At 40.2% G+C, this 25,023-nt stretch overlaps 1 protein-coding gene and 1 long non-coding RNA gene across 2 annotated transcripts; both read right to left on the bottom strand.

Annotated features, from left to right (window-relative positions):
* Window positions 1-871: 871 nt before the first annotated feature.
* recql4 (RecQ helicase-like 4) lies at window positions 872-17,659 on the bottom strand. Its single transcript, XM_067425137.1, has 24 exons — window positions 17,343-17,659; window positions 17,085-17,118; window positions 16,893-16,993; window positions 16,645-16,791; window positions 14,713-15,773; window positions 14,537-14,636; window positions 13,044-13,194; window positions 12,840-12,956; window positions 11,193-11,342; window positions 11,005-11,097; window positions 8,684-8,820; window positions 8,394-8,477; window positions 7,947-8,135; window positions 7,690-7,872; window positions 6,638-6,836; window positions 6,275-6,552; window positions 5,241-5,378; window positions 4,837-5,110; window positions 4,174-4,303; window positions 3,933-4,093; window positions 2,558-2,747; window positions 1,640-1,805; window positions 1,453-1,561; window positions 872-1,144 (listed from the first exon to the last, which is right to left on the bottom strand). Exons 1-24 carry the CDS (start codon window positions 17,466-17,468, stop codon window positions 1,023-1,025), a joined length of 4,440 nt encoding a protein of 1,479 aa, XP_067281238.1. The 5' UTR covers window positions 17,469-17,659; the 3' UTR covers window positions 872-1,022.
* A 1,809-nt stretch (window positions 17,660-19,468) lies between these two features.
* Window positions 19,469-24,806, bottom strand: LOC137047740 (uncharacterized). Its single transcript, XR_010899236.1, has 5 exons — window positions 24,731-24,806; window positions 20,201-20,416; window positions 19,988-20,118; window positions 19,669-19,720; window positions 19,469-19,541 (listed from the first exon to the last, which is right to left on the bottom strand). It is a non-coding gene; the product is annotated as an uncharacterized lncRNA (long non-coding RNA).
* Window positions 24,807-25,023: the final 217 nt, after the last annotated feature.

Here is a 25,023-nt window from a genome sequence, read left to right as displayed (position 1 = left end):
CTGTCTGAGATTGATAGCAGTCATCTCAAAAGATATGAGCAATAAAACAAACACGCAGTTCTTTGAAAAACTAAAATCTGAATGCTTATTGTACTGAAATCCTACTCGCATAATATTTTTGGAACGTGTGTATATGTACAACTGATTTGTAAAATAAATGAAAGTTAATATTTATATGTAACGGGTGTAATTAAAGTTGGAGAGACTACACAAAAAATAAGGCGGCACGTGTGTCTGTGAGGAATTTATACTATACAAGTAATTATGAATATTAATAAGCTGATTTCTGTTGATTGTCTGGGAATGTTTAGTATAATATTTATGTGGCCAATAATATGTGTATTCCGTGCAGTGTGTGTGTGTTATGTGTGCTGAATGTTGCTCCTGGTACAGTCTGTGGAAGGGAATTTCCTCTACTGAGGACAATAAAGTATAAATCTGAATCTGATCTGTCTCTGTGAATGTAATGAACTGGACAGAAAAGAGCACATCAGCGCTCCCTATAGGACAGACTGAGCCAATACAACTGCCGTGCTCACAGATCTCCTACATTTCATTTGTACAGAGAGTCAGGCCACCCTCCATTGACAAGCGTTAACTTCCTTGAAGGCGGGTTCTCTGTTGAAGTTTAAAACTATTGCCCAGGGCCACTCTGGATCTGCCATAACCAATCGCTAACGTTTGGTCGTTACTCATGACGTGTCATCATAAACTAGGGCACAACATCAAGGTCATCGTCCTCAGCCACTCTCTCTGATCGCTGATTGGACCGGTTAAAATGTGACCGGCGAAAACCAGAGAATATACCGCAATCCCAGACGGAGTACTGAAGGAAAGTTGAGCAGAAGTACGTAGGAGAGCGGAGCCAGGCTACGGCTTCACCAGAAAACTTCTTTATTGTGAATTAAGTCATCAAACACAACACGTGAACATTTAAAAAAATAATGACAAACAGCACAAATAAATAAATTCAGATTGTAGTTTGAGTTTCCCCCAGATGATCATGTGATCAGGGCGTCATGTTACCTCGTTCTAATGATCTCCAGAGTGGCTAAACGAATGATCTCATTGAAATCAAACTGAATGTATTTCCTCCAGTATCTGCGGTCGCGTCCGTACACCTGCGCTGGATAACACGGACTTCCTGCAGGAGGAGAGAAGCACATGCTGCTGTATTACTCTCAAATAAAAACCCTAGGATCCATCTTCTGGGATGTATCTGGATATTAAGAGTCTTCACACTCATGTTTGTCTTTATGATGCAAAAAAAACAAAAACAAATCAGAAATTGCAATGTTTTAACGATTAATTGTGCTCCTTTAGTTTTTGCAAAGTAAGTGACATACTCCATAATGTCAGCTTCCACATTGTTAAAACAACAATTATGATATTATCATAGACGATGTACATCACACACCCCTAGTGGAGAAAAATATCAGCAGAAAAACGCACCGATGCCGTGGAATATTCTGGCCACGGCTCGACCGGAGAACTTCTCGTCGCTGCGACTGGACAGGAAGCCTCTGATGTCCGCACAGATCTGACCTTCCCAGTCCCTCATCTGAGGATAATCACACCAGATTAACACTAGCACCAACACGCGAGGATTCAGAGATATAAACATCTGCTCGAGTCACACCTTGCATTTGTTGAGCTCGTCCTCCTCATCCTCCTCTTCCTGATAGTGTTTGCTCAGGTCCAGGTTTCTCCTCTTGTCAAAGTAATCGCGCAGCAGCTCTTTGAGAGCCTGACTCCTGCTCTCCTCCAGATCATCCATACAGAGACTGCAGTTACGGTACGCAACGCTGCACACACACACACACACACACACACACACACACACACACACACACACACACACACACACACACACACACACACACACGCAGGGATATTAAAGATAATGTCCTTCCTTCAACTCAAATGTCAGTGCATGTAAAAGACCAGAGGCGGCCAGTATTGAAGTACTTTTACTTTCCAAGTAATTTTGTTTGTCAAGTATATGTACTTCTTTGTTATTCTTTGGAAAACTTTTACTTTAGGACATTCCAAAACATAATATTGTACTTTTTACTGCAATACATTTCATACTGAATATCATTTAATACTTACATTAAAAATCTAGTTCTGTATACTTTTATGCAAGTAAAAATAATTCAAAGTTTTATTTCAGTAAGTTTTACAAGTAAAAAAGTACTACATTTTTTATGTAATTAAGTATTAAAGGTAAGAAAACAACAACTTTTATTTATTAGTAGTGAAGTAAAAGTTTTCCAAAGAAAAACACTGATAAAATATATACTTAATTTACTTGAGTATAAAGTAAAAATACTCCACTACTGTCCGTCTCTGTAAAAGACCAATCACATTTCAGTATGCAAATCTTGCAATGACTTTTGAATGCTTAATATTCGATTAGTGGCACTTTAAAACATTGCTATCATTTCAGCTGGATAGATGATTACATTTATGCACGTAGCGGATGCTTTTATCAGAGCCGACCCACACGAAAGAAACATAAGTGATCAGAGGAGGATGGCGAGTGTGTGAGTCTGACCTGCGGAAGGATTTGAAGCAGGTTTTGAGCTGGTACAGCTGCGTCCTCTCCTGCGCCATCACCCTGCCGTGAAGAAACGCTCCGACCGCGTCCAGCTCGTCCGGCGTCAGGTCGCCATACGAGCGGAAGTAGAAGGACAGCGCTGAGAACTCTACATGGACTCCGCTCCGGCCTGTGCCTCCATACGAACCTGAGGAGATCACATCACACGGGACAGAGCACAACAGAACTGAGGACAACAGAATAGAACAAAACAGAATACAACAAAAATAGAATAGCATAACAGTAGAATAGAGCAAAATAAAATGGAACAGAAAAGTGCAACATAATAGAATAAGAACACAACTCAATAGAATAAAACTGAATAAAAAGAACAGAAAAAAACACAACACAACAGAACAGAATAGAGTAAAATAGAATAAAACAGAACAGAAAAGCACACAACATAAGAGAACACAACACAATAAAAGAGAGCAGAATAGAGTCAAATAAAATAGAATAGAAAAGGGCAACATAATAAACCAGAACACAACACCACATAATAAAAGAGAACAGAATAAGAGTTCAAGGTGAGCTCTTTCTGATGTTGGAATCCTTCAAACTCATACTCTTCCTGCCTAATTCTTGAATTATTCATCAATCATGTATTAAAGGGTTAGTTCAAACAAAAATGAAATTGATGTCATTAACTCCTCCCCCTAATGTCGTTCCTCACCTGTAAGACCTCCGTTCATCTTCACACACAGTTTAAGATATTTTAGATTTAGTCCGAGAGCGTATCTAAGTGTATGCACACTATACTGTCCATGTCCAGAAAGGGAATAAAAACATCATCACAGTAGTCCATATGAGACAACAAACGCGGAAGAGAAGACAATGCTGAATAAAGTCGTAGTTTTTGTTATTTTTGGACCAAAATGTATTTCCGATGCTTTAAGAGACTCTAATGAACCCACTGATGTCTCATATGGACTACTGTGATGATGTTTTTATTCCCTTTCTGGACATGGACAGTATAGTGTGCATACACTTAGATACGCTCTCGGACTAAATCTAAAATATCTTAAACTGTGTGTGAAGATGAACAGAGGTCTTACGGGTGTGGAGCGACATTAGGGGGAGGAGTTAATGACATCAATTTCATTTTTGGGTGAACTAACCCTTTAATCTTCTAATCAAATCTTTATTACTGGCATATATTTTGGCCAAAAATGCCCACAGGACAAGAGGAAATCATTTGACTGAGATGCAAAGTGACTAGTCCCATTCTTTTGTGTGTTCAAGGTACTCTGATTTTATCATAGAGGTCAGATCCAATCAGAATCAAGTTGTTTTAAAGAAGATTTTGTCGAGTCACATGCCTCTCCTCTCTCACCTGAGCCCCACTGCAGCTGTCTCAGGCCTCTCTTCACCAGAGGAAGCTGCCAGCCCATAGTGTCCGCCAGCTCCACCACGTCAAACTCCAGAGTGTCACATGACTCCACGCGCTCCCCCGCCATGCGTTTCCGTGCCAGCATCACGGCGACCGGAGGACACCTGACGACATGCACAGTTAACACACACGCCACTGAAGAGCTCTTAGACTTCATGCATCAGACACACCGTGAGGGACGTACAGTTTGGTGAGTTTGCGGAGTTGTTGTGGACCACCATAACACTGCAGCTTGCAGACGGAGAGAGTCGGATGGAGAAGCTCCACCCACTGCTGAGGATGAAGCTCCAGGTAACACAACAGAGTCTCCAGACCTAAACACACACACACACACACACATTTGTTTCACTATATTAGTGAGGACATTACATAGACTTCCATTGATTTTATATCAGGTTAATGATATTTTCTATCCCCTAACCCAAACCCTACCCATCCCAGAAACAATAGATTTAAATAAAAACTGGTTTGGGCTGATTTATAAGCCTTTTTAACTAGTGAGGACCAGTCAAATGTGAGTTGTTTTCTTATTTTACTATATAAGTGAGGACATTTGTGCCTTCACAAGTATTGCCAAACAAGGAAGCTATATAGAACTTAACCAAAGATGGCATATTTAACTAGTGTATTGTTATGCAATTTTTGGCAAGATAAAGATTAAAATATCATACAATAACTTGTGAGGTGGATAAATATTTTAAATCAGTGAGATGACATGCAATTCCTAAATGAAGATCTAAAAACACAGGAGGGGAGTCAATGATTTTTGGGTGGTCTGTCCCTTTAAATATGTTGTCAGATGTACTGTGTTAAAGCACTTCATCTCATGTTTCTCTAATCATCTCACTCTCTTCCGTGATGTCGAGCGTCTCCACGGTCTCCTGCATGGGAATGGCTCTCTCATGCGTGTGACATGCACGCTGTACACACTCGTCGCTCAATTTCAGCCCGCCATCGCTCTCCTCCGGCTCCCCCTCTGTCGTCTGTGTTTTGTTGTCCTCATGTGGAGTGTGTGTCTGTGGTTGCTCTGTGGGAGTCACTGTCTCACTCCGCTGAGAGTGTGAATCAGTGTCCTCACAAACCTCCATCTCCAGTAACTCACTGTCAGACACTTCTGCGGCCTACGGGGAGAGACGTTCAGATCTCAACACAACTCTCTCACTCTCACTCACTCACTCTCTCACTCTCTCACTCTCTCACTCTCTCACTCTCTCTCTCACAAACACACAATTGTAATCACTCAAGTCTCACCTTTGCCAAATCTTGCTGCTTCTGCTGAATCTGTCGGCATTTACACGGAGGAAAAACCTTCTGCACCAGTTTCTTCACTGTATAATAATCCACCGTGTCGGAGTGGATGTGCCTGCGAAGCTCGTGCAAATCTGCTCCCTACATGCAATACACAAATAACAGGAAAAAAATGTTTTCAGTTATTGCAGTGTTGTTATTGGTAAATAAAATGAAAACTATAAAACTATCAAAATACAGTATGTCAATTGAAATAAATCTCAAATAAAATTTGATATACCGGTAAATATTAATGAAAAACTTTAATGAAATTTGAACCTGAATATGTTTATGGGACCAAAATAACTAAAACTGAAATGAAAATAAACAAAACCCTCATAGCAATATATATATATAGATTTCAGGTCCTTAGCAGCTATTGTGCAATTTCTGACGTCTGCTGATAATTTCTAATTTTGATCATTTCAGTCAGTGTCTTACTATATTAGTATGTAACATTAAAATATTGTTGCTAATGGGAAATCTTGTTTGCCAAAAGTACCAACCGCGATACCAAATCGGTACTGAAATGTAAAAATGTGACACTTTAAGCGCTGTTGAGCAGAATCGTAAACACCTTTGACTGGCCACTGTGCTCACGCGTTCATCAAATATGTCTGTGATTGGCTACTACGATCAGCGCTTCACAAACATGTTGTAAAATACATCAATGACGCTTTTCACGGAGCGCTTGCAAAGATACACAGAGCGTTTAAATGCAGCTATCAGCTTACCGGTCCACTGGTTGATGCCTGCTTGTGCTTTCTAAACACTTCCGTGTTCTTTCAAACCGCTGCCGTTCGTTGATCACTGTAGCCAATCACAGGCACATCCGATGAGCGCGTGAGCACAATGGCCAGTAAGAGGTGTTTACGATTAAAGCTCAACAGCGCTCGAAGAGTCGCTTTTTTAACATTTCAGAACCAATTTGGTATCGCGGTCAGTACTTTTGACAACACTAGTGAAATCATAAATGAAAGTACCACACATGTACAGACCTCTGGGTCTAGAAACAGGTGGCAGTGCGCCGGGTGTCCGTCACGTCCCGCTCGGCCAATCTCCTGCACGTAGCTCTCGAAGCTCTTGGGCATGTTGTAGTGGATGATCCCACGCACGTCCGATTTGTCCAACCCCATCCCGAAGGCCACGGTGGCCACCACCACACGCAGCTCCCCGCACATGAAATTATTCTGCACGCGCCGCCTCTCTGACGCAGACATCCCGGCGTGGTACGCTTCCGCCATCCACTTCAGCGGCTTACGGATCTTCTTCCTGGCTGAATTGAGGGGGAGAAATTACATAAATGCCTAAAAATAAAGCAAACAAGCTGGAGTGTTAAACACAGCAGTGATGTATTTTACCCAGAGCTTTCTTCTTCTTCCCCACAGGGTTGTCTTCGTCATCCTCTGGCACTTTTTTGGACGACTCCCTCAACATCACCCCTTGCAGGCAGGTGCGCAACAGTGCAGAGATACGGGACGTCTCCTCTCGCCTGGTGCAGTACACGATCACCGATTCTAGAGCTCCAAAGCGTTCGCCCTTCAGCAGAGACACCAGAGCCTATAGGAGACAACATTTGAGATATTCTGGATTTACTGCATGAAAAATGCATCTCTTTTAAAGATCTCAAAGCAACAAAAATATTGTACCACAATGACCCATTTTTTATTAGGATGTTTAAACTTAAGAATGCATTAAACAAAAGAAGTACCAGTAATACAATGCTTTAAAGGGTTAGTTTACCCAAAAATGAAAATTTTGTCATTAATTCCTCTCCCTCATGTCGTTCGACACCCGTAAGACCCCCGTTCATCTTCAGACACAAATGAAGATATTAGTGTTGAAATCCGATGGCTCAGTCCATCTCTCTACAGTGGCTCTACAATCATTTTATGAAGCGACGACAATAGTTTTTGTGCGCAAAAAAAACTAAACGCCTTACATAGTGATGGGCCAATTTCAAAAACACTACTTCGTAAAGCTTTGGAGCGTTATTAATCAGGCGCAGTAAAAAGTCACGCCTGAAAAATCCTCCCTCAAATCTCACTCTCACTCTCTCATTTTTGTCAATAGGGGAGAGGATTTTTCAGCCGTGACATTTTACTGCGCCGAGTCAAAGTACTCTCAAAAGTGATATTCCGCAATACATTAGTTCTCCTCTTTAACCCACTTAGAAAAGCACCACGTTTTATTTTGTGTCACCATACTTGGTTGTTCAGCTATTTGTGAAACTGTATTTAAATGGGGGAAACGTGGAGAGGTTTGGTCGCTTCTAACTTGATCTCTGTTCGGTACCTAATAAATTAAGTGGGCTTAGTGGGCTAAGCTAAGTGCTATCAGAATGTCACCGCGCATCGGAGACGAGTATCCCTTGAAGCATCGTTCTCGATGGGAGCAACAAGACTAAACGCACCTGATCTTTGTCTCTGTCCATGGACACGGACAGCTGGAGGTTATGAGGGACAGCGGCAGAGCGGACAGCGATTCCGTCCTGGTCGCTGATGTCCAAATGTCGGGCGATGTCCAGCGCTGTGGACAGAGTGGCCGTGGCGGTGAGACCCAACAGACAGCGCACACCCAACCGATCCCTGAGCACCTACGCAACAAACTCACACTTGTTATTTTGCACTGATCGAATGCAGAAAAATCCAATGCATTTGAGAGACTCACCTTGCACAGTCTCAGGTAACATGGTCGGAAGTTGTGCGACCATTCAGACACACAGTGAGCTTCGTCGATACAGGCGAAGGCCACCGGGGGAAGCTGGTCTGCAGGTGGGAGACATCCTGACCCTGAGTGACCGCCACCGACCAGCGCTTCAGGAGACAACAGCAGGACATGCACCTGACCGGCCTTCACCTACACACACAATAACACACATCAACACACTCTCACAGAGTCATAAGACATGAGTCTCACACCTAATCAAGATGCATCAAGATGTAAAAAATGTTGATTCACACATTGAAATGTTTTGATGTGTGTCGCTTTCACTGGTCAGGTTAGGACCAGTGTTGTTATCGTAAACTAAACAGATAAATGTATCGCTTTATCCTTTATTACTGTATTACAAGACATGCTACATTTCACTTGAAAAGTACTTCATATTCTTTGTACCTTCTCAATGGCCGCCTCTCTCTGTTTCCGAGACATGTTGGAGTGGATGCAGGCGGCTTTCAGTTTCGATGGGAGTCCAGAAAGCTAAATGTAAAAATGAAACAAAAACACTTTAAACGGCTGCTCTACTTTCCACAAGATGTTTTAAGCTAAATGCTCTTCACAATTTTCACCTTCACAATATATCTAATGAATGTGTGCGAGAATTTCCTGCATTATAAACACAAAGTTTGCTGGAATAATTAATACCGCAATAATGTGCCTCATTTCAATTGCAAAGTCAGATGTACCTGATCGTCCATCAGAGACACCAGAGGAGACACCACCAGCGTGATGCACTTTGACCTCTGGGCGTACAGGTAGGCAGGAAGTTGGTAGCACAGAGACTTGCCCATTCCAGTCGACAGAACCACCAGTGTGGACAGACCTAAACGAAAACAAAACGAGCACCAGCTTTACTCGGCATTTGTGCACATTTCAGATTCAAATTCATTTAATTTCATTCCACATGTTTGTTAGACAGAGTTGCACGATTCTGGATAAACTGAGATTCATAATTTCTTTTGTTTTAAACAGAGATCACAAATCTCCCCTAATTCTGAGCAGACAAGAGACAATTAATTTAGATTTTTTTTTTAAACATGTCATTTACTAGAGGTTTTGACAAAATGTTAATTGCTGCAGTCTATTTAAAATGTTTAATCTGCAGTTTGAATGAATCGATTTGAGTGAATGATTCAATGACTCACTCATTAATGCTGCACTTGTTTCATTACTGGATTAATTGTTTTTGAACAAATCTCTTGAAAGAATGATTCAATGACACATTAGGTGCGTTCACATGCACACCAGTGAGCTGATAACTCCAAAAAATCAGCTTATTGAAATAATCAGTTTTCCCCGTTTACATGCGAACCAGTAAACGGACAACACAAGTAACCTGCCTTTACATGACTTTATTAATAAACCGGGTTATTTCCTTGTAGTGACGTCAAAAATAATAATGTCCATATATCTGACTTTTTCAAATGTTACGTCAGTTGTGATGTTAATAAAGCGTGTCAGCAGGAGATTTACGGCTCATATTATCCCTTATGCAGTTATGCAGCGTTTTGACTGAACCTCTTCTACTTCTGCTGCATGTGATGAGAACACTTCTTTACAATTTTCTGGGTCTTAAACGAGTCTGCGTTTGTGATATATGTCCTCATTTCATGCAAAACGCTCGCTTGCTCTGTCTGGATGCGTTAAAATCTGCTCTAAATTTGTGTTTTTGTCACCTATCACACATGCGCACTTCAATAAGTCGACAGAAAGCAGGTTAATGCGTTTACATGCAGCGCAAAATCGAGGTAAGAGGCAAAAAACGACCTGTCCCAACCGGTTTATGCTTACGCCGTTTATGACCTTACTCCGATAAAAGAAAACAGGTTACCGCGTTTACATGACCATGTTCATTGTCGGCTTATTGGGCATAATCAGTTTAAGAACGTGCATGTAAACGCACCCAATGTTAAGTCACTCGTTGGCCTCAGGGCCGGTGGTATAGGCGGAATAGGCAAATGCTAGGGGCGCCACTCGTCCATAGGGGCAACAAAAAGAGTGATTTTTCTGGTTTTATTACTGCTACTTTTTATTAATATTAATTCGAAATATTACCAAAAAAACCTTAAACAAATCCCGACTCTTCCCAGACCACCACAATCAATCTCCTCCTGCCCAGCGAGTGCTTTAGTGTGTCTGATATTGAACGCGCGATCCGTTTAACGTTGGGAATTTGTTGTTGCGTCGCCTCTCGCGCATCTAACAGACAGGAATGTGCTTGTTTGCTCGCGCCAGTGAAAGTTGCCTAATTTTTTATGATGGATGGCCAATGAGTCAAAAAGACCGAAGCCCTCTGATACAGGAAAGATAAGGAATAAGGGGATAAAGACAGAGGTAAAGTGATGAAATGAATTAACAGTTTATCTAAATGCATTATCTAAATATGAATGTTTGCTAATTAATTCCAGTCTGTGTGTGTGTGTGTGTGTGTGTGTGTGTGTGTTTATTTTTATTTTAAAAATTATAAAAACACAACCAACATATAAAAACTTTGATACAAGGGGCACCAAGTAAAATCTTGCCTAGGGCAGCAAATTGGTCAGGGCCGGCCCTGGTTGGCACCTAGTGGCATAATGATGTAATTGATTCAATCGTTACTTGAAGCGCAAAGTTATTTTCAAAAGGGCATCTGCCCTATTTTGACCCCTACGGTAGACATCAGTGTTTATTTATGAAGCAGGGTCGTGCGAGGTAGCGAAAAACCAAACCTGTTTATTTACAAGTAAACTCCACATTATAAGGTCCCTTTGAATTTAGGGTCCCACTAAATGAGTATTTAGTGCTATCAAGTGTTTTCTGCTTTATTTTCTCTGGATTTTGTGTTTTATGATTTGTTATAAATTTAGCATTAAAAATATTGTGTCTAATGGAATTAGTTTATAAAACTTTAACAATTTAATGATAATAAATGATAATAAAAAGTATAAATCATTTATAATAAAACAAAAACAAAAAAAGAAATAATAAAACACAGTAATGCCTAAAGCTTCTATTAACTTCCTCCCACCTGACAGGATTCTCATGATGGCCGTCTCCTGGCCAGGCCTGAAGGACTTGTAGCCAAAGTCTCGGAGCGCTTCATACACCTCTGGAGGAACATCTGTGGGGGAAAAAAAAAAATCACATGAGAAGAAAGAGAATAAATTGTGACATTTGCACAGAATAAAGCTCTTACAGCCCTGTAATGTGATGTACCTTGAACTTTCCCATCATCGTTTGGTGTGTAGAGCGGCTCCATAGGTGGAGGAGGGGCAGGCCGCTCATAATCTGGTCTGATGATGTTGAGCAGGACCTCCGCCTCCTTCTCCTTCTCAGAAGAGTCTCCGCCCACAATAGGAGAAACCACTATGGTAAGAACGCAAAACCTTGATTGCTTAGGTGTTTAAATATTTTTGCACATTGCCACATTGCCCTGCCATTGATATGGTGTTCTGGATGGTTGCTAGTAGGTCAGCATGATATTGGAAAAAACTGACATTGCAATTTTTTAGCTTTTCTGGGATATGCACTGCTATGCTTCACTCTGAAACATACAGCACATATATTAACTCTTTCCCCGCCAAACACAGAATTCCTAGCCAGACAAGCCGGACCCACATCAAGATGTCTGGTCTGGAAACTCACCATTGACAGCTCAATCCGAGGGGCGGATAAACGGTTGTCTTTCAAACTCCCTCTGCACGCGATAGGATAGCGCTACAACCAACCAGAGCAACGAAGGTGAAGCAGAGCTAGTTGATACATTAAACATTCGCCGTATCCGGTTGGCTAAACTCTGAACACATCTTCCCTTTTTAAGAATGACTTCAGTGCCTTTCTTTGTTCTTTTCTCAGAGAAAAGCTTAACTCCAAGTCTTCCAGAGTCGCAGTCAGAGCTGATTCGAAAGACCGCCGCCGTTCGCCAGTTTCTGTGTTTACTAGAAGCACGCAAACGCAACTCAGCCGTCGTCATTATGGCCCCGCCCACCGACTCTATACACGATGTGATTGGCCCAGCAAGAGTTAGGGGAATACATCTCAGAAGGGTATTGAGAGTTGCTAGACGACACTCGCGGGCAGATTAGATTTGCTGCCGCTAGGGTGCGTCTAGATTTCTAGGCTACAGAATTCCATTATTTGTGAGAAAATGCTTCACGGCCAAATATAACTTTCCGTGTTTTCACTGTTAGACGCTAGGGGGCACTATTATGCATCTTCTGAATGAGTACAGAATCAAAACTGATCAAAACACAAGGAAGACTCTGTGAAAACTGAGTGATCGTATACAAGTAGATGCATGTGAAAAATTATGTGATCATCAACATTTAACATCATATAAATCAAAACTATCTAATGTTACTGAATGAAATGTGGACCCAGGACGAGCTACAGGAGTGCAAGCTTTAGGGGTGTTGATGGACTCGATTTTCTCCATCTGTGTTTGATAATTGTTCTGAAACTGATCTGAATGCAGTTTTTAACAAAAACTTGATTTTCTCAGCTTTTTTTTCAAAATGTTGCTTTTTTTATGAAACTTACCCATATTCAAGTGTTAATAAAAAAAGGAATGAATGGAGCTAGAATACAATATTTTTATTTTTATTTTTTAAAGAAGAGGGTCAGCTCTTTGCATGCTCAGATATTCATAAAACAAAATATTCTACAGGCTATTCGATTTTGGTGAAAATTATCAAAAACCCTGGCAGTTGGTGACGAATTTTTTTTTCAACGCTGGGAGGGAAAGAGTTAAAAGTAATTTTCAGCCTTCGCATCGTAAGTAAAATTGCGATAAATCATGCTAGGGTTTTGTTTTGTGACAACTGACTATGCTCAGTATGGCACATGTGACCCATGCAGACCCACCAATAGGCTCTGACCGCAGAGTTCCTGTCGCTCGAGCAACTTCCTCCAGCGTGGGCAGCTCAAACTCTTCCTCCTCTGCTGGGTTTTCCTGCTGTTCTGCAGAACTCACAACAGGAGCTGCAACACAAATCCAGGCACAAAATATCATTAACATAATCGCATAATCATGAGAGCAGAGTCATGTGACCTGGGCAAGCCTCTCACCTTTTCCTCGACAGTCTTGTGCCCAGTGACCCGTCCCGCCACACTTGTAACAGGTGTCGCCTTGACGATTGAAGCCGCCGAACCGCCCCCTGCCTCTCCCGAATCCGCCCCCAAAGCGCTCGCCCTTCAGCTGGAACTTCTGCATGTACATCTGCAACCATAAAACATTGACAAAAGCAAATATATGAACTACAGAAAGAAAAACATTTTATAAAGAGAGAGTTTTAGGATTTAATACAACAATATCTTTTTAACTATTTAAATAATAAAAATTACATTGATACTATTACTATTATTGCAATAATAGTAATAATATTGCAATACGAATACTATTATTGCAATAATACTACAGTGCTGTAAAAAAATTTTTTTTTTAAATAAATATTAAATAATAAATATTTCACAAGAATAAAAAGTTCAATTACAATAGCCTACATTTATGGCTGCATTAATTTCGTTCCTTTTATTTATTTCATATTTTTAGCTTTTATTTTTGGCAGAAATCCACTAGAAAAACGTAAAGTTTCTTTGTTGTCACACAAAACAATAATGGCAAATGTATAAAACAATTATCATAATAAATATGATTGGCAAGTTTCCTTCAGATTTACGTATTTCATGTGGGGGTAATAATTATGGATGTAAAATCCATTTAAATACACAAAATCTTTTAGGAATTATTTCAGCAAAAATTTTAATAATCAGACTAGAATAAAACAAAAAATTTAATTGCATGAAAACTCAAGATGCATCAAATCTAACATCAACAATTCCTCAAGGCAAAAGTTTATAGCTATGATGGAGGGAAAAGACTTACTGCTTAAAATGCCCTCTGTTTTATGACATCTTTAGACGTATGGTGTAATAGAAGTGTCATTCTGAATATTAGTATGGTGTTTTTTTGTTCTTCTAAAGAGTTATGGTAGCTATATGCTATGACTGTAAAATGGCAGCTCAAATTTATTAAAACATTTATTTGTGTTTCACTGTAGAAGGCAAATCATGTGGGTTTAGAGAAACTAAAAGATTGAGTAAATTATGAATTTTTTTATTTTTGGTTACTATCCATTTAAAGTCCTCATGAAATCAAGATCATACATAAGATCTTATTTACTTTGTTAGCACATATTACAGGTCTTAGGGTGAACTATTAATCCGTGCAAGTTAATACACAGAAAAAAATTGTTTGCCGTGGTAATCTTTAATTAAAATCTGAAAAGTTACTTCCGGTCTGGAAACAGCGTTCCTCCTCAGCTGATGTCAGTTTGACGGCTTGCGGTTTAAAATGTGTAACCACTCCCCTCTACCGTTCATCTGCTATGAGCGAGAGATAGAGAGGAGGAGCGCTGAGGTCAAACCCTGCCCTCTGTTCAATATTACGTTTCACTTGGAAATACGTCACAGCACTGAAGAACTCACTCGCTACTTCCGGTTTAGTGAGACTTTAAAGATTTAAAATCTTAGATATTAGATGTAAAATAATATCAACTGACCTGTTTCCTCATTGCGGCCCCTCTCAAAGCAAACCCTTTGACATGGGACTTCTTCTTCAAATTGATTTTCACAAAGTTCCCATCTGTGTTTTTGGTAGGCCTGGTTCAAGATGAAAATAATAAATCAATAAAACATACAAATATGTGACAGCTATTGGCATGTTTATGGTACCCACTTGACCCTGGCGGTGTTCCTCATCGTGTACGCAGCGGTTCTGGCCTCCTCTTCATCCACCTCTCCCAGCAGATTCTCCTGAGGAATCGCTTGTTTCTGGGGTTTATTTTTCTCTGAGTTGGCAGCATCCTCCTCCTCCTCCTCCTCCTCATCATTGACTTTTCCTTTCCTTTTCCTTCTTTTTTGGGGCTGACCCTCCCCTTTAGCCTCTCCTTTCGTAGTTCTCCTTCTCTTTTTCACTCCGCCCTCCTGTGCCTCAGATTCATCCACTTCATCATCACCCTCCCTTTGTCTTTTTCGACCTTTTGTTTTTTTGCCACCTTCAGCCTGTGTTTTTTCAATCGAGTCTTGATCTTTTCTAGCCCTGGCTTTGCGTTTCTTCGCTTTTGTAGGACTTTTGGGCTCCTCTGAACACATCTCACCATCTCCAGTGAGAGTCGCAGTGCCTTTTTGATATACCTGTTCACCATGAGGCCCCGGGGAGCCCAATGTTGCATCCAGCACCACATTGTCCCTTACTGAAGACACTACTAGACCTTTCTGTGCTCCGTCCTCTGGCAAGAGAGATTTACTCTTTTCCAGTGAGACCTTTGGAGATGTCTGACCCTGATTTGATACAGTTTTGCTTCTAACAGTAGGTGATAATAAACGTTCCTCGATTTTTGTGAGCTCTGAATTCCCTGCAACTGGTTTCTGAGGTTCCTCCACCTCATCGAAGACCTGGCAGCGTGCAAGCCATCCACTGTCCACGGAGGAAATCCTCTTGGTCATGGACTGCCTCAGAAACTGGAGCCTTTCCACGCTCTTGTGTGCGGAGCCCACAGCTGGAGAAGACCAGGATTTGGAGGGGGTCACGGATGGGAAGGGATCCAAAGGCTCATCCTCAAGCGGCGTGCTGGTCGTCTGTACAGGAAGAGCGCTGGGGTCTGGACATGTGTTGGCTGACTTCGGTGTGTGAGTTTCTAAGTCTTTCGGTGTTGTGCTGGGGTTTGGAGTGTCCTGCAGTGGTTTGGTTGGCGTTCTGCGAGGGGTTGAAGCTTTTTTCAGAGAAAATGAGCGTTCCTGGAATTCAGCATACGTGACAAGAGATTAAAAGGACATATTCTGCTGCCAATTACATTTATTCAGATTGAAAGTACCAATATTTGTTCAAAACAGCCATTAATGTTATCTAGATTAAGCTGCGTTTAGCAATATAACAATGCAGAAATTGCAAAATTATACCCTTATAAATGAGTTAGTCACTGATTAAGTATTAATGCATTTTACAGCTTGAGTTAAACATTCAATCTAAATGATAAAGAAATACAACAATATATAAAATCTTAATCAGTGTATAACGTTGTATAATATATTTACCCATATAATAGGCCATAATAAACAACAACTATACTTTTTTTTAATGAAATCTAAAAACATTAAGTAAAAATGTAGAAAAAAAGTATCTTTCAATGATCTTTTTAATAATAACATTTTAATAAATTATATCTTTTTTTAAATAAAGAGATGTGTTTCCACTGATTAGTATTCATTTTTTATATAAAATATTGTCAAAATCAATCAAAATCATGTTTTTTTATAAATATATTTAACCATATAATAATAAGCTGTAATAAGCAACTACTATACTTTTTTTTACGAAAACATTTGGGGGGAAAAATGTAGTCAAAAATATTTTAAAAGACCTTTTTAATAATTACACATTTAAATAAATTACATTATCCTTTTTTTAAATACAGAGATGTGTTTCCACTGATTAATTTACATTTTATTATTTAATCATTTATTGCATGACAACAGCAGCTGTTTTTAACAAATACTGGTACTATGACTGAAACATAATAAACATCACATTGTCAAAAGACAAAAAAAATATTGAGATATAGTTTTTAAAGTAATTTCACAGCTCATTATACACTATAATCACATTCACCTTTGTTAAAGCTCCAAGATTGTTCTTCAGCTTCATGCCAAAGTACTGAGCTGAAGCTTTCAGCGTCTCTTTATCATCTGATGAGAGCTTCGGCACCGCAGCCGGCAGATTCTTCCGGTTGAGGTGAGACCCCCAGCATCCAGATCCCTGAAAACAGTAAACGCAGACATTTACTGGAACGGTTATGATCCTCAGGAACTATAAATGCAGTTGATTAATGTTCAGAGGAAGTAGATTTGTCTTCTCACGGTTGTGGATGAGTGACTCTCTGGGGGTTTTGATGAGTCTTCCTGCTCTGAGATCTTTTTGTCTTTTGCTTCTTTAAGTGAACGGTATTCTTTATAAAGTTCTGCAGACACAAGAACATACAGAAGAAAAACTCAACAAACTAAGTATGAAAGCTTAACATGAACAAAGTTAACACAATAAAATCATCTTACGTCTCGTCTCCTCTGGAGCTTTATCAATGTCCTCCTTCAAAACAAAAGATATGTTTTTGTACACAAGTAATAAGGATGAAAGTCAGTGATAGAATATATATAACGACATAAGCAAACGACATAAGTAAGACAAAAAACAACATAATATTATAAAAATAAGACATATAGTAAGACATATAACCCAACAAAATAAAACACAAGACAAGAATAGCACAGATACACAACAACAACACTAACGTTACATAAGTTATCCCTTACCTTATTGGGCTTTCTGTTGTTTGTTTGGAAGAAAGATTGTTCCCATTTCTTCAGGAGGATTTTTACATCATTGTATCGATCCATTATTCGGTTTATCCGTGAAAACGAATATAAACACAAACTCATTCAACACTGCTGACTTTATAATTCCTTCATAGAACACATAATGTATTTCAAACTCACTATAAAAGTACCATGTCAGTTATAGAGACATTCGTATGTTGCATAAAAAGAACAATTTTAATCTAAAGTTATATAAAAATACCTTATGCTTGATTCTCACTCACTAAACTGAGACTTTCCACTGAACGCGCCAAATGTCAAACCAGTGTTGAATGACTTCCGCCTCTACCGGTAATGTCATAATAAAAGTCCTCAACAAAATCATAACCACAGACAGTAAAACAATTCTTCTTCTTCTTCTTCTTCTTCTTCTTCTTCTTCTTCTTCTTCTTCTTCTTCTTCTTCTTCTTCTTCTTCTTCTTCTTCTTCTTCTTCTTCTTCTTCTTCTTCTTCTTCTTCTTCTTCTTCTTCTTCTTCTTCAAGTTTGTTGGCGGTTGACAAACAACGAAAGGGTGTATTACAGTAAAACAATTGACCAGAGGTTTTCAAACTTTAAGATGCCAAGGACCAAATATGATAAACCTTTTATGAGGAACCGCTTTCCTAAAATCCATATATATCTTTTTATGTATGAAAAAACATTTAAACTGTTAGATAAATAGTAAGCCTGAGTGTGACATCATAAATACAATATTGTTTCCAAACTTAAGTCGGCTATACTTAATGTTGGATGTATAAACCCAAGGAATGACATTTTCAATTAAAAATGATTTGTATAAGCAACCTTCACAATAAATGTATGTATGCAGCTTACATACTGGGTTAAGAAAACTGTGTTACAAGACAAAGGAGATTATAGTGAGAAAACACTTAATGTTTATTAACAAGTATATATTATTGTAGGAGTAATGTGGTGTTGTCAGATGATAATAGACCATGGTGTTTTTATATATTCCATGGTATTTAAATTCAAGTTTCAACATGTGATCATGTCATCTAGTGCTGTCAAAAAGATTAATCATGATTAATCACATCTAATATATTAGTTTTTGTTTACATAATATATATATATATATATATATATATCTGTCTCTGTCACATACATATACACCAATCAGTCATATCATTATGATATAATAATTTATAAATGTTTATTATATTGTGTTGGTTTCCCCTTTTGCTACCGAAACAGCGCATTGAGGCATGGGCTCCACTAGACCCCTGAACGTGTCCTGTGGTATCTAGCACCAAGATGTTAGCAGCAGATCCTTTAAGTTCTGCAAGTTGGGAGGTGTTGCCTCCATGGATTGGACTTGTTTTCTCAGCACATCCCACAGATGCTCGATTGGATTGAGATCTGAGGAATTTGGAGGCCAAGTCAACACCTCAAACTTGTTGTTGTGCTCCTCAAACCATTCCTGAACCATTTTTGCTTTGTGGCAGGTTCATTATCCTGGACGATCCACAGCCACCAGGGAATACCATTTCCATGAAAGGGTGAACATGGTCTCAGCAATGCTTAGGTAGGTGGAGCGTGTCAAAGTAACATCCACATGGATGGAGGACCCAAGGTTTCCCAGCAGAACATTGCCAAAAGCATCACACTGCCTCCGCCGGCTCGCCTTCTTCCCATAGTGCATCCTGGTGCCGTGTTCCCCACATGCATCACTGACCCTTGGTCGCCCATGACCCTGTGGCCGGTTCTCCACTGTTCCTTCCTTGGAGCACTTTTGATAGATACTGACCACTGCAGACCGGGAACAGCCCACAAGAGCTGCAGTTTTGGAGATGCTCTGACCCAGTCTGCATCACAATTTGGCCCTTGTCAAACTCACTCAAATCCAAATACCCATTTTTCCTGCTTCTAAAACATAAACTTTGAGTACAAAATGTTCACTTGCTGCCTTCCCACCCACTAAAAATATTATGTTAAACACAATTAATCATGATTAATCGATTTTGACAGCACATGTCCAAAATAAACATGAATAATTAATAATTATTAATGAACAATTATGAACAGAGTTTCTTCAGTCTGAATTAAATATACTGTGATTAAATGTCCCTTTTTCCTTCATAACAGGCCACATGGTAGCTTCTGCCCATGGACATCACTCGCACAATCTCATTTGAACCCTGTGGACATAAATACCGGTAAACACAAATCAATATTTCAAGTCATGATCACTGGTGTATATGAAATCAAATATGATGGCCAAAAAAAATGACATACAATGTTTGCAAAATATGAATCATAAAATACCTCAGTGGGAAGTATTAACTGTTTACATACAGCACAGGTCTGGGCTAAAAACCTGTCCAAGAAATACAAACACACATAAATATTACTACAAAATATATGAATAAGATAATGGATGAATGTTCATGTCTTATAATTTGGGTTACTTTTCTAGCCGTAAATTGTTAAAATATTTAATAAAAATATGGGGAATTTAATTTGGACATAATTCAATCTTGAAATTTAATGATGATAATCTTTCATGAATTAATAATTAGATTATATATTCATTGTCTGTGCAGAAGTGTCATACTGTAAGTGTCTATGTCAGCATGTTATTCACCTGTGGTAGTCTTTCACACAATATATCTTGTTTTGTGTGTCAACACTGAAAGGCTGGCCCTCCAGCATCTCATTGCAGGCGACACAGCGGAAACACTTGGGATGGAAGGACTTTCCCAAAGCCTGGAGAACCTACAGGGGTCAGAGGTCATCTTAGTCCATTTTGTTTTAGATTAGATTCATGAAATACACTCAAAATGACTTTCAGACTGACCATATCTGTGATTAAATATCCACAGGACGTGCAAACCTCTGCAAAGTGCTTGACGCTGGAGTACTAGAAAAGAAAGAAGGATTAAAAGCTCTCTTGCTCTCTAAATTGAGAGCAAGAAAAGGTTAATAAACTAGACCAGACCACAGACCAAATAATCCTCCTCACAGAACACCTGTCCTGAAAAGTCATAAAACGGCTTTCCTTTTAGTTTCTGGCCTGTGTCAAAGAGAAAAGAAGACATACATTTGATCCTGAGTTTATTGTATTCTCTATGCAATTAAATATTGCATTCTTCTTAGTAACTTTACACTCTCTTGTAAGTGTTGCGCTCCCCTGATAAACTTTGCGCTCTCTTGTAAGTGTTGCGCTCCCCTGAGAAACTTTACGCTCTCTTGTAAAAGTGTTGCGTTCCCCCGATATAAACTTTGCGCTCTCTTGTAAAAGTGTTGCGCTCCCCCGAGAAACTTTGCGCTCTCTTGTAAAAGTGTTGCGTTCCCCTGAGAAACTTAACGCTCTCTTGTAAAAGTGTTGCGTTCCCCTGAGAAACTTTGCGCTCTCTCGTAAAAGTGTTGCGCTCCCCTGAGAAACTTTACACTCTCTTGTAAAAGTGTTGCGTTCCCCTGAGAAACTTTACGCTCTCTTGTAAGTGTTGCGCTCCCCTGAGAAACTTTACGCTCTCTTGTAAAAGTGTTGCGTTCCCCCGATATAAACTTTGCGCTCTCTTGTAAGTGTTGCGCTCCCCCGAGAAACTTTGCGCTCTCTTGTAAAAGTGTTGCGCTCCCCTGAGAAACTTAACGCTCTCTTGTAAAAGTGTTGCGCTCCCCTGAGAAACTTTACACTCTCTTGTAAAAGTGTTGCGCTCCCCTGAGAAACTTTACACTTTCTTGTAAAAGTATTGCGTTCCCCTGAGAAACTTTACGCTCTCTTGTAAAAGTGTTGCGCTCCTCTGAGAAACTTTACACTCTCTTGTAAAAGTATTGCGTTCCCCTGAGAAACATTACGCTCTCTTGTAAAAGTATTGCGTTCCCCTGAGAAACTTTACGCTCTCTTGTAAAAGTGTTGCGTTCCCCTGAGAAACTTTACACTCTCTTGTAAAAGTGTTGCGTTCCCCTGAGAAACGTTACGCTCTCTTGTAAAAGTATTGCGTTCCCCTGAGAAACTTTACGCTCTCTTGTAAAAGTGTTGCGTTCCCCTGAGAAACTTTACGCTCTCTTGTAAAAGTGTTGCGTTCCCCTGAGAAACTTTACACTCACTTGTAAGTGTTGCGCTCCCCTGAGAAACTTAACGCTCTCTTGTAAAAGTGTTGCGTTCCCCTGAGAAACTTAACGCTCTCTTGTAAAAGTATTGCGTTCCCTTGAGAAACTTTACGCTCTCTTGTAAAAGTGTTGCGTTCCCCTGAGAAACGTTACGCTCTCTTGTAAAAGTATTGCGTTCCCCAGAGAAACTTTACGCTCTCTTGTAAAAGTGTTGCGTTCCCCCGATAAACTTTGCGCTCTCTTGTAAAAGTGTTGCGTTCCCCTGAGAAACGTTACGCTCTCTTGTAAAAGTATTGCGTTCCCCTGAGAAACTTTACACTCTCTTGTAAAAGTGTTGCGTTCCCCTGAGAAACATTATGCTCTCTTGTAAAAGTATTGCGTTCCCCTGAGAAACTTTACGCTCTCTTGTAAAAGTTTTGCGTTCCCCTGAGAAACTTTACGCTCTCTTGTAAAAGTTTTGCGTTCCCCTGAGAAACTTTGCGCTCTCTTGTAAAAGTGTTGCGTTCCCCCGATAAACTTTGCACTCTCTTGTAAGTGTTGCGCTCCCCTGAGAAACTTTACGCTCTCTTGTAAAAGTGTTGCGTTCCCCCGATAAACTTTGCACTCTCTTGTAAAAGTGTTGCGTTCCCCTGAGAAACTTTGCGCTCTCTTGTAAAAGTGTTGCGTTCCCCTGAGAAACTTTGCGCTCTCTTGTAAAAGTATTGCGTTCCCCCGATAAACTTTGCGCTCTCTTGTAAAAGTGTTGCGTTCCCCTGAGAAACTTTGCGCTCTCTTGTAAAAGTGTTGCGTTCCCCTGAGAAACGTTACGCTCTCTTGTAAAAGTATTGCGTTCCCCTGAGAAACTTTACACTCTCTTGTAAAAGTGTTGCGTTCCCCTGAGAAACATTATGCTCTCTTGTAAAAGTATTGCGTTCCCCTGAGAAACTTTACGCTCTCTTGTAAAAGTTTTGCGTTCCCCTGAGAAACTTTGCGCTCTCTTGTAAAAGTGTTGCGTTCCCCCGATAAACTTTGCACTCTCTTGTAAGTGTTGCGCTCCCCTGAGAAACTTTACGCTCTCTTGTAAAAGTGTTGCGTTCCCCCGATAAACTTTGCACTCTCTTGTAAAAGTGTTGCGTTCCCCTGAGAAACTTTGCGCTCTCTTGTAAAAGTGTTGCGTTCCCCTGAGAAACTTTGCGCTCTCTTGTAAAAGTATTGCGTTCCCCTGAGAAACTTTGCGCTCTCTTGTAAAAGTGTTGCGTTCCCCTGTGAAACTTAACGCTCTCTTGTAAAAGTGTTGCGTTCCCCTGAGAAACTTTGCGCTCTCTTGTAAAAGTATTGCGTTCCCCCGATAAACTTTGCGCTCTCTTGTAAAAGTGTTGCGTTCCCCTGAGAAACTTTGCGCTCTCTTGTAAAAGTGTTGCGTTCCCCTGAGAAACTTTACGCTCTCTTGTAAAAGTATTGCGTTCCCCTGAGAAACTTTACGCTCTCTTGTAAAAGTGTTGCGTTCCCCTGATAAACTTTGCGCTCTCTTGTAAGTGTTGCGCTCCCCTGAGAAACTTTACGCTCTCTTGTAAAAGTATTGCGTTCCCCTGAGAAACGTTGCACTCTCTTGTAAAAGTGTTGCGTTCCCCCGATAAACTTTGCGCTCTCTTGTAAAAGTATTGCGTTCCCCTGAGAAACTTTACGCTCTCTTGTAAAAGTGTTGCGTTCCCCTGGGAAACTTTACGCTCTCTTGTAAAAGTGTTGCGTTCCCCTGAGAAACTTTACGCTCTCTTGTAAAAGTATTGCGTTCCCCTGAGAAACTTTGCGCTCTCTTGTAAAAGTGTTGCGTTCCCCTGAGAAACTTTACGCTCTCTTGTAAAAGTGTTGCGTTCCCCCGATAAACTTTGCGCTCTCTTGTAAAAGTGTTGCGTTCCCCTGAGAAACTTTACGCTCTCTTGTAAAAGTATTGCGTTCCCCCGATAAATTTTGCGCTCTTTTGTAAAAGTGTTGCGTTCCCCTGAGAAACTTTACGCTCTCTTGTAAAAGTGTTGGGTTCCCCTGAGAAACTTTGCGCTCTCTTGTAAAAGTGTTGCGTTCCCCTGAGAAACTTTACGCTCTCTTGTAAAAGTATTGCGTTCCCCTGAGAAACTTTACGCTCTCTTGTAAAAGTGTTGCGTTCCCCTGAGAAACTTTACGCTCTCTTGTAAAAGTGTTGCGTTCCCCCGATAAACTTTGCGCTCTCTTGTAAAAGTATTGCGTTCCCCCGATAAACTTTGCGCTCTCTTGTAAAAGTGTTGCGCTCCCCTGAGAAACTTTACGCTCTCTTGTAAAAGTGTTGCGTTCCCCCGATAAACTTTGCGCTCTCTTGTAAAAGTATTGCGTTCCCCCGATAAACTTTGCGCTCTCTTGTAAAAGTGTTGCGTTCCCCTGAGAAACTTTGCGCTCTCTTGTAAAAGTGTTGTGTTCCCCTGAGAAACTTTACGCTCTCCTGTAAAAGTGTTGTGTTCCCCTGAGAAACTTTGCGCTCTCTTGTTAAAGTGTTGCGTTCCCCTGAGAAACTTAACGCTCTCTTGTAAAAGTGTTGCGTTCCCCTGAGAAACTTTACGCTCTCTTGTAAAAGTATTGCGTTCCCCTGAGAAACTTTGCGCTCTCTTGTAAAAGTATTGCGTTCCCCCGATAAACTTTGCGCTCTCTTGTAAAAGTGTTGCGTTCCCCTGAGAAACTTTGCGCTCTCTTGTAAAAGTGTTGTGTTCCCCAGAGAAACTTTGCGCTCTCTTGTAAAAGTGTTGCGTTCCCCTGAGAAACTTTGCGCTCTCTTGTAAAAGTGTTGCGTTCCCCTGAGAAACTTTACGCTCTCTTGTAAAAGTGTTGCGTTCCCCTGAGAAACTTTACGCTCTCTTGTAAAAGTATTGCGTTCCCCTGAGAAACTTTGCGCACTCTTGTAAAAGTGTTGCGTTCCCCTGAGAAACTTTACGCTCTCTTGTAAAAGTGTTGCGTTTCCCTGAAAAACTTTACGCTCTCTTGTAAAAGTGTTGCGTTCCCCAGAGAAACTTTATGCTCTCTTGTAAATGTACTGTGTTCCTCCATTCTCTTTATTTATCATCATCATAGTTCTTTAGGCACTCCGTTTGGGGCTCTGTATAACAATAAGTAAACATACACAATATGAAATAAAAAAGTACAATAAACTGTTGGTTTTACAATAAACAATAAACTGGATTTTTATATAAGCACAGTTATAAACTGTGTTTGTCTGTATACTTGTGTCATCTGCCCTGTGTAATATTTCTGTCACATGAGCAGTGAGTCTCACCGCAGGCACAGCAGGTGAAGCAGCTGTCGTGGTACACTTGTCCCATGGCTTGGCAGGCCCGATCAGCAGCATAAACGCCTCCTGAGCACTTTGCGCACGTACCTGCAGAAAACACACAGAAGATTCTGGCTTTCAACGATAATCAACGCGGGGTGTAAATACCTTACTTGATAAACAAATATATATATTAATAATAATTAACCAATAATAACCTAACCATACTGCACAGTAGAAGAAAACTCACTAAAAAACCTGTGCATTAATTGTACTTTGATAAGAAATATATTTTAACT

Source organism: Pseudorasbora parva, chromosome 19 (genome assembly GCF_024679245.1).
Source record: "Pseudorasbora parva isolate DD20220531a chromosome 19, ASM2467924v1, whole genome shotgun sequence".
NCBI lineage: Eukaryota > Metazoa > Chordata > Actinopteri > Cypriniformes > Gobionidae > Pseudorasbora > Pseudorasbora parva.
Note: the sequence above shows the minus strand (reverse complement) of the source record. Positions and strands in the feature narration are given on the sequence as shown.

What these genes read in the sequence shown, in the direction of transcription:
- recql4 (XM_067425137.1), bottom strand. Translation starts at nt 17,468, where the DNA reads ATGAGTTTGTGTTTATATTCGTTTTCACGGATAAACCGAATAATGGAT. An exon ending in TGTCTCTGATGGACGATCAG is followed by an intron (nt 8,478 to 8,683) that starts GTACATCTGACT and finishes TTTTACATTTAG; the next exon opens with CTTTCTGGACTCCCATCGAA. An exon ending in GCTCGACATCACGGAAGAGA is followed by an intron (nt 4,304 to 4,836) that starts GTGAGATGATTA and finishes GTGTGTGTTTAG; the next exon opens with GTCTGGAGACTCTGTTGTGT.